Source organism: Urtica dioica, chromosome 12, assembly GCF_054948205.1.
Source record: "Urtica dioica subsp. dioica isolate 48M chromosome 12, U.dioica_male_clone48M_v1_H2, whole genome shotgun sequence".
Taxonomy (NCBI): domain Eukaryota; kingdom Viridiplantae; phylum Streptophyta; class Magnoliopsida; order Rosales; family Urticaceae; genus Urtica; species Urtica dioica.
The window spans coordinates 20634636-20647264 of NC_142767.1; the positions used below are offsets into that span (position 1 = coordinate 20634636).

At 37.5% G+C, this 12629-nt stretch overlaps 2 protein-coding genes across 2 annotated transcripts; one reads left to right on the top strand and one right to left on the bottom strand.

Moving 5' to 3' along the window:
- The first annotated feature begins 141 nt into the window (after positions 1–141).
- On the top strand, positions 142–2273 carry LOC149380167 (short-chain dehydrogenase TIC 32, chloroplastic-like). Its single transcript, XM_089602833.1, has 8 exons — positions 142–316; positions 667–898; positions 975–1054; positions 1137–1290; positions 1368–1450; positions 1523–1603; positions 1695–1741; positions 1813–2273. The coding sequence occupies exons 1-8, from the start codon at positions 208–210 to the stop codon at positions 1969–1971; spliced, it is 945 nt and encodes a 314-aa protein (XP_089458959.1). The 5' UTR covers positions 142–207; the 3' UTR covers positions 1972–2273.
- Positions 2274–7814: 5541 nt separating this feature from the next.
- PEL3 (HXXXD-type acyl-transferase family protein) lies at positions 7815–10767 on the bottom strand. The gene is made up of 3 exons (XM_089603311.1): positions 10205–10767; positions 8755–9429; positions 7815–8288 (listed from the first exon to the last, which is right to left on the bottom strand). The coding sequence occupies exons 1-3, from the start codon at positions 10649–10651 to the stop codon at positions 8040–8042; spliced, it is 1371 nt and encodes a 456-aa protein (XP_089459437.1). The 5' UTR covers positions 10652–10767; the 3' UTR covers positions 7815–8039.
- Between the last annotated feature and the right edge of the window lie 1862 nt (positions 10768–12629).

The window sequence follows — 12629 nt, forward strand, 5'->3', positions numbered from 1 at the left end:
GCTTTTTGCTTTTGGTTTAAAAGATTTGCTTCGTTAATTATCAACAATTGCATTATTTATGTAAATAAAACATATCTACAATTGTGTGTGTTGATGAGCTGGCAAAAACAGGGTCCACGTACTAATCGCCAATCTGCCATTTTCTTTCTCGGCCCAAAAAAATTGCCAAACAAATTTTTGGATTGGACTGCTTTTTGACGAAGAAGAATGTGGGTTTTTGGTCGACGAAAATTCTCATCGGAGTTCTCATCGTCTTCTACGGCCGAGGAGGTCACTCAAGGAACTGATGGAACAGATCTCACCGCCATTGTTACAGGTTATATATTATCCCGTACACTCTCGAGGATTGATTAGTAATTCAACATCATGTTTCTGAAAATCTGAATTAGGGCTTTCGCTCCAAGGTTTTCTTCGGCTACTCTAATTTGTCATTTTTAATGCTATATACATATACATGTAGATATGCAGAGTGAGAAGTATTGAACTTAGATGCTTTTGCGATTTAACATACTTGCCTTCAACTACAAGTCTAGTATCTTTGTCAAGTTTAGAGCTTTAAGAAATTGAAATAAAAAAACTAAAATAATTTTTTGTAGGGAACTTTCCAAATGTCAAGAAATGAGAAATTTATACATTTCCTGATCATTTTTTACTCAATAAATTTAGGAGCATCTAGTGGCATAGGAGTTGAAACTACGCGAGTTCTGGCATTACGCGGTGTTCGTGTAGTGATGGCTGTGAGAAATTTGGAAGCTGGAAAAAAAGTCAAAGAGTCTATTGTCAGAGAAATCCCGAAAGCTAAACTCGACGCCATGGAATTGGACCTCAGTTCGCTCTCGTCCATAAGGCAATTCACGTCGGATTACAAGTCGACTGGTCAACCTCTAAACATCCTCATGTGAGAAAGCTCATTTCACAGCTCTCAAATCAAAACTTTTTTTAAAATTTTATTGTAATTTTTTTTGGGTTGAAAGTAACAATGCAGGAATTATGGCAACACCATTCACGCTTTCGAAAGACAACATAGAGCTACAGTTTGCCACAAACCACTTAGGTATGAATTTCTGATTAGAACCGTTTTTGTACATATATTTTTATTTATTTTATATTTTAATTTAGAAATTTTCTCTGTGCAGGTCACTTTCTCTTGACAAAACTGTTGTTGGACACGATGAAGAAAAGCGCCGCTGAAAGCAAAAGAGAAGGAAGAATTGTGAATGTGTCCTCTAGAGCTCACCGCTCCTCATATCCCGAAGGAATTCGCTTCGACAAAATCAACGACAAATCAAGGTATTATAAAAATCACGATATGTTTATTGATAATGCTAAACTAAGTTTTATTTTTATTATATTGCGTTCGAGTTCAGTTACAATGGCAGATTAGCATACGGGCAATCAAAGATTGCCAACATTTTGCACGCCAATGAGTTGTCGAGGCGCTTAAAGGCATGTTCGCATTCTTTTAAGTGTTGCAAAATTCAAATCTAAAAGACATTAAATTGAATGTTTTTCTTTCAGGAAGACGGGGTCAACATAACTGCAAATTCGCTTCATCCTGGTTTAATAGTCACTGATATATTCCGTCACATTGGAATCGCCAGCTGTAAATAATACTTAGGACCCTTAAATCTCCTTTTTTTTTTTTTCCTTGTTAGAGAATTTCTATCAACCATTGAGCTTTTGTTCTGGTGCAGGGCTTGTGGGAGCAATTGGCAAGTATGTCATGAAAAATGTTCAACAGGTGTGGCTAATAAATAAGACTGTAAATTATATAAAAATAAATCTAATTCATTTATTAAAATAATGTTATAGGGTGCAGCTACGACGTGTTACGTGGCGTTGACCCCGCAAGTGAAAGGAGTGAGCGGCGAGTATTTTGTTGATTGTAACATTTCGAAGGCGAGCTCGGAAGCCATGAAAACAGACACGGCCAAGAGGCTTTGGGATTTGAGTGAGCTTTTGACGAGATAAGAAAAATCATAAACCCGTTTATTTAATCAGTTAGTACTACAGTCTGGCTTATAAATCAAATCTGATTCAAAAGTGGAAGTGCATTGCACGGTGATTTGTGAACGAAACTTATAGCCAAAGCTAGTGTTGTATTTGAAAAGCTTATATTGAAAAGCTTGCTAAATAGTTCATGAAATGTGAAGACAATTGATTTGTTACTTCGGATAGACAACAGTCCATACCGGTAAAATAATTAGATTTATGAACATGACTGCAAAAAGATAGTAAATTCAGATTTAAGAACACAATACAATGTTTAGATAGGAAGTGCATCAGGGTTTATAAACAAAGCGCAGATTTGTGGTTCATTGTATGACGGGACGGCGACAAGAAGGGCAGGAGTTACGAGAGCGCGCCCACGGGACGAGGCAGTCGCGGTGGAAGAGATGGGAGCAGTAGGTGCGTACCACCTCCTTATCGTGAGGGCCCACGAATTTGTCCAAACAAATGGGGCACGTCTGATCCACGGGGACGCGCCTGACGCACCTAATAAGTTGGTTCTGCAGCCCCACCTCGTACGAGTCGTCGTCGAATTCTCCCTCCAAATACTCGTCTCCGCCCGGGTGGTAGGGCCCGGAGATCACCATCATGAAAAAGAGCACCCTGGTGGTCGGGAACTCGGAAAAGGCGTCGAAGGAGCAGAGGCGCAGCCAGAACCCGATGGGAAACAGCAAGGCCTCGGGCATGCGCCACGGCATGTCGACGAACAAGTCGGTGGCAAAGGCGAAGTCGAAATCCTGGCGCTCCTCCGTTTGCTGCCGACTGAACAAACGCATCACCCTCTGCCTCACCGGACTGCGGGCGCAATGGAGGTACTTCGCTTGGAAGACTACGTACTGTTTCCCGTCTTCTGGCAGCGAACTTTCTCGAGACACATCGTCCACGAACAGTTGGCATAAATACCTGCCGCCTTCGATCACTTGTCAGTTCCGCTGCAGCTGGTACTCCACTCCTCCTCCCATATTTAGTCCTTCCTAATCGCAACTTCGAATTATGTCTTGCTGTATTTAGTCGGACTCGGCCTCACAGGGTATATATATATACACATAGACAACACTACCTACGAATCCTAATAGGAAACCTTTCTAACAATATATATTATTCCTCAATTAATTTTTTTTTTTTTAACGAAAGATAAAAAAAAATCGTATAATTATAGCAATAATTAATAAATCGGAAAGTTTCAATTTTCAACTTTCAACAATATGATAGTTTCTCTCTCTAATAACCTATATTGATACCACGTTTGATACCACATTTAATACCCTATAATACCTTGTATTGAAACCACTTTTATTTTCGTAGCAAAATCCATATATAAATTATATCAACAATTGAAGCCACGTTCAGGAACAATTTATTTTCAAATTCTCTCTCACTCTCTCTCTCTCTCTCAGCAATATAACAAAACGTGGTTAAATCTTTCAGCGCCGTCGAAGAGGTGATGAGGATAGATAGCTTGTCGGAGTTGTTTCGTTCTTCTTGAGAGTTGAACAAATTGGAGTCTTCTTGATCAAGGTAATTAAACCCTCTATGATTGGTCCGAATTTGAAGATGAATAGGTGCGTACCACCTCCTTATTGAATTCGTCCAAACAAATGGGGGCACGTCTGATCCACGGGGACGAGGCTGACATACCTAATAGTGAGGCAGCCTATGAAACTACAGATAATGGAAGAGGAAGAGGCAAAAAGAAGACTTTTTAAGACTTGCAACCTGGGCCATCTTTAACACTTTGTCGGAACATTTACAAGTTCTTGTGAAGGCAACAGTTGAGATGTGCCGAGAGTGTTGGACATCATGTTGCATGGGCACGCAAATATCTCACTCATGTGGTTCTGCAAAATCAAAAAGAGCCTTGAGAGCAACTCTTGAAGGCTTGACCAAGATTAACGGCATTGTACCACTGGTATGGTCGCTTCTGTTCTCAACGCCACCATGTGCATATCCTTGGCCCTAAAAGTCTGCAATGAGGTTTTGGATGACTCAGCGGACACGCGTAATGATACCGCGGTGGAGATGGATTCCAGCAAGGACCTCTCGCTGTCATAAATTCACGGTTTAGAGATCAAACTCAAAACTCGATGGAGCTCGCGAGCAATAGTCTCGCTATTGTCACAAAGGGTTTGAAACTCTTGGCGAATCTCGACGTTCTAGTTTATCAGAGGCTTCTTGAGCTTGTGTGGGAGGAAATAAGAGAGAGTGAAAGAGAACATAGAGAAGTGGGAGGAAGGAAAAACAGAAAATAAAAAAGGGAGGGATAAAAAGAATAAAGGAAAGAAATGAGAAAATTGGTAAAAGAAGATATTACAGACGTATATCACTAATAAAAGAATAAGTAATTTAGCAAAATAGTCAAATCAAACCTTTAACATTGCTAAATAGCCAAGGTTTTGTAAATACTAAGTAAATAGTCAGATATCATTTAAGACACTTCTACATTTACTAAAAAGCCCAGACATTTTCCGCCTATAAGCACACGGTTTACTTAATAAAAAAAAATAGAGGTAACGTGTAAACGAGAATCAAGGAAGTAATAACTGCAAATTAATTACGATTATCTCTCCACCAATATTTAATCTGCCATTAAGAAAAAATCTCTGTTAATGTATCTTGATGCGTAGTAAAATGTAATCATGTTTCAATGTTAATGTATGGGAAAAACCATTGTGAATGCATTTAGAATTTTGGGTGTTTGGATGTTAGAATGAAAAAATAGGTGTTGACATATTTTGCAGTAAATCTGAGAAATATTGGGCAATTTAAATTTTTGTCGTGTGTAAATTTATTTACATATATTTACACCGAGTATGTCAATCCTTCGATCTTACAACAATGTATGGTTGTTAATATCTGTAGTAAATGTGTGTAAATATTAAGTACTATTATATTTGGTTATATGGAAGTGTTTATTTACGCATATTTACTGCATAAGTTGTTATAACTTATTTACATATATTTAAATAATAAACGATACAATATATTTCTGGCCGAAAATATCAGAAATAATCTATAAAAAGAAACAAATAAATTACAACTTCCGCGTCCATTTAGTTCATAAAATAAAGGGAATCATAAATTGACTAAATCATGTTCACACTTATATCTAAAAAACAATTCAAAAAAATTCGGGAAAAAATTTAAACCGAAAATTCAAATATGTAATTCAAAATTCAAACGCACATGGGCAATTTTCGGAAATAAAAAACTATTATTGGGCCACGTCATCGACATGGCTATTTACTTAGTATTTACAAAACCTTGACTAAATAGCAAATCATAAGGTTTGATTTGGCTATTTTGCTAATTTTTTGTAAAAGAATTAATAAAATCAGAGAAATTATAATTCAGGATCGTGTAATTACTTAATAGACAATGAAACTTTTTGGTGATAAAAGCTATTGAACAATATCCAATATAAGTACACAAGGTAAAAACAAACATAAAACAACATGAGCTCACTAATATTCATAGTTAAGAAACTCCATGAGATCTTAAATGCAACAAACCATTCACGAAGAAACTCTCAGCATAAAATCACCAATGTAGAGGTCACATGTAAATCATATCTCGACGAAAACTTAAATTTTCGTTACTCAAGTAGATATCATATAATTGTTTGGAGTATGTCATTGCAAGAAGAATGCATTGTTCGGCCATCTCGGAACCCTCTTGGAGACTTATTATCGGATCCCCTCCGAGATTTCCACACGTGAGGAATCGGGCCAGCTTGGTGGCTCTTTAATCATTGAAAAATTTTAAAAAAAATTTAGAAGAGATATTATTGTGGACTATCTGTAGCGCTAAAGCCGAGTAGGTTCTTCTCCAGCAATCTTCCACATCGCTTCTCCTCGGAGCTCTGTCGGCGGAAGATAGCACAAACTGCCACGGAGCACAGTTCGAGACTTTCCTAAAGCTGCCAATACATCTTGCTGGCATTCCCATTGGATAGGCTCGTCGTCTTGGAGTGCCAATTCATTCTCCGACGACGAAGAACTGCTCATAATTGCTTGATAATATATATCTTCGATCCCGACCTATTAAGACATCGAAGAAGCACGAATGGGCAAGCGCCTGCTCCCAGTGCTTTGGGATTTGAGAAACTTTTTGATGAGATCAAAAAAATCATAAACCCGTTTATTTAATAGTTAGTACTAAAGTCTCGGTTCAAGCCCAATATATAGTACTTTAAATTTTTTTTACCTTTGTGTTTGGCCGATGTGGGACTTTTCTCATCCTTAGACCTCAACAAAATATACTAATGATAGAAATGACATCCCTTCAATTTCATTTTTTTTCTTCATAAGATTAGTGTTTGAACTTTCATTTTGTTGCAAAAATGCCCATTCCGTCAATTTTTTAACCATTACGTCTAAATTTTGCTGACGTGCATGTTACATGTGACTTAAAACATATAAAATTAACAAAATACCCCCACTCAGTATTATTATTATGAAATAAAAAAGAGAAAGATTGTACAGAAAAACATTATTTAACTCTCTCTCTCTCTCTTCACCATCTTTATACCATTTCAACATCAAGCGAGTTCAAACTAGAAAGGCCTCTTCTGGGATTGATAGAATAACAATTGTTGGTCTTTTCAACATCAATAACAACAACAACAATAACAATGACGATCTCTTCGAAAACCATAATCTTGATCGTGGAGGCCAATGGAAATCCCCGAAGTGTGCTGCTGAAGTTAGGGGGTTTACTTCACTGATAACTATGACGAGACTGATAATGGAGGTCCACAACGCAACAGACCCGATGCCAAAGGATGGACATGGCACGACGTGCCCCTTTGGTGTTCGATTTTTTCTTTGATTTCGCCGTTGCTTATGAAGCTCTGAAATCGAGAGAGAAAGAGAGAGACCTCTTAAACGAGGTGATATCTTTACACTCCGGCTGAGAGAGAGAGTGAGAGAGCTCCACCACAAGGAGGCTCCGTTCCGATCGCAGTCTCGCTACCTCAAAATTGGTTGGAGTCACGACGCAGGTGCACATGCTGCACCAAAATTAATGAATGGATTAATAAAATTTGTGCACCTGACATACATATTTTTCAACATTGTAACTCCAACCTATTTGTACGTTCTCGAACCAATTGCTTATTCGAGAGATGAAAATCCAGCATTGACATAAGTTGTTAGATATTCGAGAGAGATTTAGCAATACGGTTATGTGAGCGGGATTAACATAGTATGATTGAATAATCAAGCTTACTTATAGGAATCCCAACCACATGAGAGATGAGAGAAGGATGAAGCTAAAATCTTTGTCTTCCTCATATTCATACGTATCTGTCATATTTTGCAATTTTTAATTGTATCAATATTAATAAATTATCGGTTAATGTTCAATACTTATGGGATCGACTTGTTTTTAATTATGAATTTTACTATTATAACGACATATGCACCCAGTGCGGAGCTAGGAATTGAAGTCAAGGGGGAAATTTAAAAAAAAAATAAAGAGGGGCAAATTTGAAAAAAATCAAATAAATTTGGGCTAAAAATTTAAAGTAAAATTTGTAATTTTTAAAAGTTCAGGAGAGGTATTGGCCCACCCCTGGTCTCTATGTGGCTCACATGCGTACATAATTTTCAACATCGTGACTTGAACCCACATTTTGGTTGGGAGCTTATTAATAAAAATAACTTTACATTCATTATTTGGATTGATAAAATTGGTTTGTTAGATATCAATCTTTTAGTTAATTAACTTAATTTCGAATAACGAATGAAGTGGCATCTGCAAACGTAAATTAACAGTTGATTATCAGTGGAATCTAATCAATCAAATTTAAACACGTCCACAAGATCTTAACACAGTAAACGTTGATGTTGATGTGCTTTTAAGCCCTTATTTAACATCACCGAGATACAATAAAATGCCATTGCACTCAAGTCGCGGTAAGAACTAGCTAGCGTAGTGAATCAAAGCAACAAAGGTTAACAACAACAACAGAAATCCCATGCATGCATGCACATAGTAGTAAATAATTATTGATGTGATGGTACGAATGATCAGACGGTGGTGATGATGGGGTTGAGAAATTGGGGGTCCTTCTCCAACCTCTCCATGGCTGAGGTCTCGAGGCTGATCTCGACGTCGATGCTTCTGCCGCCGGACTTTCCGGGATACAAGTACACCATTCCGTCGAACCTGTTGTTGGTCCCGCTCCTCACTCCCTCTGGCTTCCCGAACCCGAAATCCACATTGTACACCTTGAACCTCGGCGAGCTTCCCACCGCCACGCAGTTCACCCCCGCGTCCTAATTCATTCATTTTTTTTTTAATCCACAAAAATAATTATCATTGTTAACTAAATCTATATAATGTACATGTTGATGTTCCTAGCACAAGATTTATGTCACCTATCAAAAATGTGCGAAAAAATTATTTGTATTGCCACTAACATATTTGGTCATTTAAATATGGAATTCCGAAATTACAAAAAAAAAAAAAAAAAAATGATCACATGTATATATTTTCAGATGTCTCTCTTGAATATCAGATCCGTTCATTATTCTAAAGTATCAATAAAAGTATAAAAGGAGACACAAATCTAGAAACAAATATATTTTTTGTAGAGAGAGGTATAGGAGACATTTATCTATTTCACGAAAATGTTGAACATCAATCCAATATATTCTTCCTAGAAATAATATATTTTGTTAAGAAGCATTCGTATATACATGCTAATAACGTATTTAAACATATTTAATTATTTATACGTACCTTGAATTGGAAGATCTTGGGAGCGGCTTCCCACTCGTCATTACGCTTGTTGATGGCCTTGGAGTCGTGTCCCTCAATAGCCTTCTGCACCGTCGCGGCGCCGAACGCCGGCGGATTTCCGACCAAAAGCCCCGCCGCAGTGACCGTGAAGATCGCCTGAATCAGGTTCCCGAAGTACGTGTCAGGCATCTCCGGCTCCACTCGCTTCCGACAGTCGGCGAACACGGTGTACACCGTGTAGTCCTCCGGCTTCAGCTCACGTGCCATGGTCACGTGGCGCCAGATATGCGCCGACAGCGACTGGAACGTCGAGAACGCCTTCGCCGGCGGCGGATCCGCGCCGTCCGATCGGTTGACCTCCGACTTGATCCAGTCGATCGTTGACTCCGGGAACTTGAAGACCTTCTCGCGGAGGATCGGAGCGGCTGGTTTTCCGTTCGACTCCGGCGCCGGCTCCGCCGCCACGGCGGCGTGGGGGTCCGGAGGGAGGGTTAGGTCGAGCTTGACTCTGGTGTTGCGGGCCTTGGTGCGGTCCAGGAAGGGCTTGGCCGAGATTGACTCGGCGCCGTTGCAGATCTCGGCCCATGAGCTCATGAAGTGCCACGTGGCCGTCCCGTCTAGGATCGCGTGGTTGAACGCGCACCCGATCGCTATCCCGTCTTTCAGCTTCGTTAGCTGGCATTTCGGGTTTTGATTAATTAGTTGCATGCATTTATTTATTTACTCTGTATGATCTGTATTTATAATCTACTGCTGTAATTAAACCTTTTTGTGATAATAAAACAGAACCGAAAAGGAGAAAAAAAAAAAAAAAACTGTCATGATGGATAATTTTTTGTTGTTTTTTGGGGTGTATATTCTATCAAAGATTTAACAAAGCAGTTGATATTTTGTTCGAAATTGCTAAATAATTTTAGATAGGATGAGATATATGGTTAAATGTTCGCACATGGCTCACCGAAATTATTAATAAAAAGATAAGGTGGAGTGTACTAAAAAGTGAGCACAGGGTAGCCATAAATGATAGCGTTACAAACTGGTAGCTGAGCCAGTTAAAGAAGGCATTAATAGTGAACCACTAATCCAAACATTGGGGTAGTTGTACAACATTCACAAATAGCCACACATATAATAAATAAATTAAAATTAAAACAAACACGCGCTATTCTATTATTTCTCATTATAGTTTGTAATTTGTATAATAATAATAATAATAATAATAAATAATAAAAACCAACTAAAGTGATTTTAAATTTAATAGATCTACGTTGCAAACTGAAGAGTTGATCGTCAACCTTTGTCGACCGAATTAAGAAGAAAAGACAAAAAAAAAAAAAAAAAAAAATGATAATCCATACATACATGTACGTCTAGGCTAATATAATTTCAATGCATGCATGCATGCGCTTCAACTACTACTAATTAGTATTATTATTATTATTATTATTACCTGAACGGACAACAAAGGCCTATGAGTGCCTTCCAAGTTAAGCACGCCGTTCAAAGGAATAAGCTCCTTGAAAGTGGCGGTGCCTTCCTCGACCAACAGGTCTCCGATCCCGATCTCCTCCGCGGAAGCCTCGACGACCTCGACGCCGTCCACGTCATCATCGTCGTACTCGACTCTGAACACGCCTTCCTCGTCGGTCCCGAGCTTCCCCGCCAGCTGGTGAAACTCGACCAGGACCGAGGCCAGGCCGTCTTTCAGCTTCTCCACCGTTCCCTCGAAGTCGGTCCCTTTGTAGAACATCAGCTTCTGGTTGTAGTAAAACGCCAAGTATGGGAGATCGAATGTCACCAATTGGTACGTCTTTTTGCCGATCTCTTTGTTCGGCTTCACGTGGGATTTGTTTGTGATTTTCGCCTTCGGAGGAGGAGGACTATCGCTCTGAACCATCTTTTCCTGATTTCTTTTTGGGCTTATTAGTTTGTGAGATCAGATCAGATCAGAAGATAAAAGATTGTGTTCAGTATATATATTTTTTTTGTGTTCTTATTAGTTGAAATGGGATATAGTGCGTACTTATAGTAGTGAGAGAAACAGTATCTCTTTCTTTCTAGTGTAGTTGAAAAGAGCATTTATTGGCTATTTTTGGTGCGGTTGAGATCAATAAATGTTTCTTTTCTCTTGCGGAATGGGATGGTAATTTTAGCTGTTATTTGGCCTGTTACCTAGTTTAATTGGAATACCCTTTTTATCTCGGATAATCGGGTAAGACCCGCTAAGATTTTATAAGGTTCAAATTTAAATTCGAATAAGTAGACGCATACCCATCTACCCGATATATATCCTTTAACACTAAAAATGTGCTTTCATTATAAATTGATCTTGAGCCTATTGTTTGCGTTATTTATCATTTGACTAACACTATAATGTTGATAGTGTTGATTTAATCTCCTCTCTCTCACGTACATGATCAAATGGAACACAATTACGTCCATTTAGCAAAAAAAAAAAAATAGAACGGATTAAATTTCTTCATTCCGGGATGGAGTGATTCATCGATCCCGAAATTCGGAATAGAATATTAGAGTTCAGAAGTTCAACACCAATAAACCCAACAAATATGTATATATACGCAAGTATTCTGATTTTTTCATTTTAATTGGCCCTCGTAAATTTTAACAGGTTTTTTTTACGTAATCCCGGGCGAAGTGGATTCTGCCTAGAAAAATCAGAATTTGCATTTTTTTTTCACTTAAGAAATGCCCATCCGCGTCCATTAGTTGTACATTTTAATGTGAATTATGAGTCTACCAACTTGTTGACGTCTTTATACTCTGACATCTAGTACTGCTGGTCCACAACCAAATTTAATTAAACCCCTCTCATGAAGCTGATCTATCAGAGCACTCATAAAATCGTATTGATTAAGAAGTTAGATAATTGTTTTAGGCACTTCTAAAACTCGTTTGATGATGACAGCCAGCTATTTGCTAACGTGTAATCTAAAACAACTTATTAATGGTATTTTTAACGGATATAATTAGATAATTCCTACACACCTAAAAAAAAAAGAGCATTCTTATATATGTGCAATTTGTGTTTAGCTAAATGGGTTCTCGCTATATCCTCAATTGCAAATAAAATATAGTCAGCATTTTACATATTAATTTGATCAAATTTTACCAAGAGATTAAAGCTCGTATATTGGGGTGTTCGGTTTAGTTTGTTACCTTTCTTTATTATATGATACAAAAAATACCGTAGAAATAACCAAACCGGTTGAAAATCAAATTTTAATTATCCAATTAATCGTTTTGTTTTCATTCGGCCAACTAAATTGATTAACAGTTTTTAAATACAAAATATCAAATATATATTCAATATTTCAGTTTATATATTATTTAACTTTGGTTCGCTTACGGTAGTTAATCAAATTTAACGCGTCTTTAAAACTGACTAACAATGTGATTATATTAAACTAGCCTGGTTAATTACTGAACCAAATTATTTGTAATCTACCTCTTAATTATATATATATATATATATATATATATATATATATATATATATATATATATCGATTCATTTTGGGTAATTATTAAGCAGTTCACCGTTTTACCACCATAAATTTATATAGAATAATAGAGAAATATCTTTCACATTCGAATCAATTAAAAATAAAACTACAAAAATGAATTTGTGTTCAAATTTTTTTATTTTAATTTTGTGCATGTTACAAGTCATAATGTTTCTCCCCCAAAAAAACCTATGTTCGTATTAATGTTTGAAGAGAGGACCATGCTCATTACTATACAACGAAACTGTACCATTGTAGAAGTTTTTACAATGTTTAGTATACCGTTGTAGAATCCCTTAGATTTCTACAACAGTACGCTAAGTGTTGTAAAATTTTCGGAAGTTTCTACAA

Coding starts and splice junctions, on each gene's coding strand:
- LOC149380167 (XM_089602833.1), top strand. CDS start 208: ATGTGGGTTTTTGGTCGACGAAAATTCTCATCGGAGTTCTCATCGTCT. Junction 899..974: donor CAACCTCTAAACATCCTCAT/GTGAGAAAGCTC, acceptor TTGGGTTGAAAG/TAACAATGCAGGAATTATGG. Junction 1,055..1,136: donor GTTTGCCACAAACCACTTAG/GTATGAATTTCT, acceptor TTCTCTGTGCAG/GTCACTTTCTCTTGACAAAA.
- PEL3 (XM_089603311.1), bottom strand. CDS start 10,651: ATGGTTCAGAGCGATAGTCCTCCTCCTCCGAAGGCGAAAATCACAAAC. Junction 9,430..10,204: donor GGCCTTTGTTGTCCGTTCAG/GTAATAATAATA, acceptor CCGAAATGCCAG/CTAACGAAGCTGAAAGACGG. Junction 8,289..8,754: donor CCAAGATCTTCCAATTCAAG/GTACGTATAAAT, acceptor TGAATGAATTAG/GACGCGGGGGTGAACTGCGT.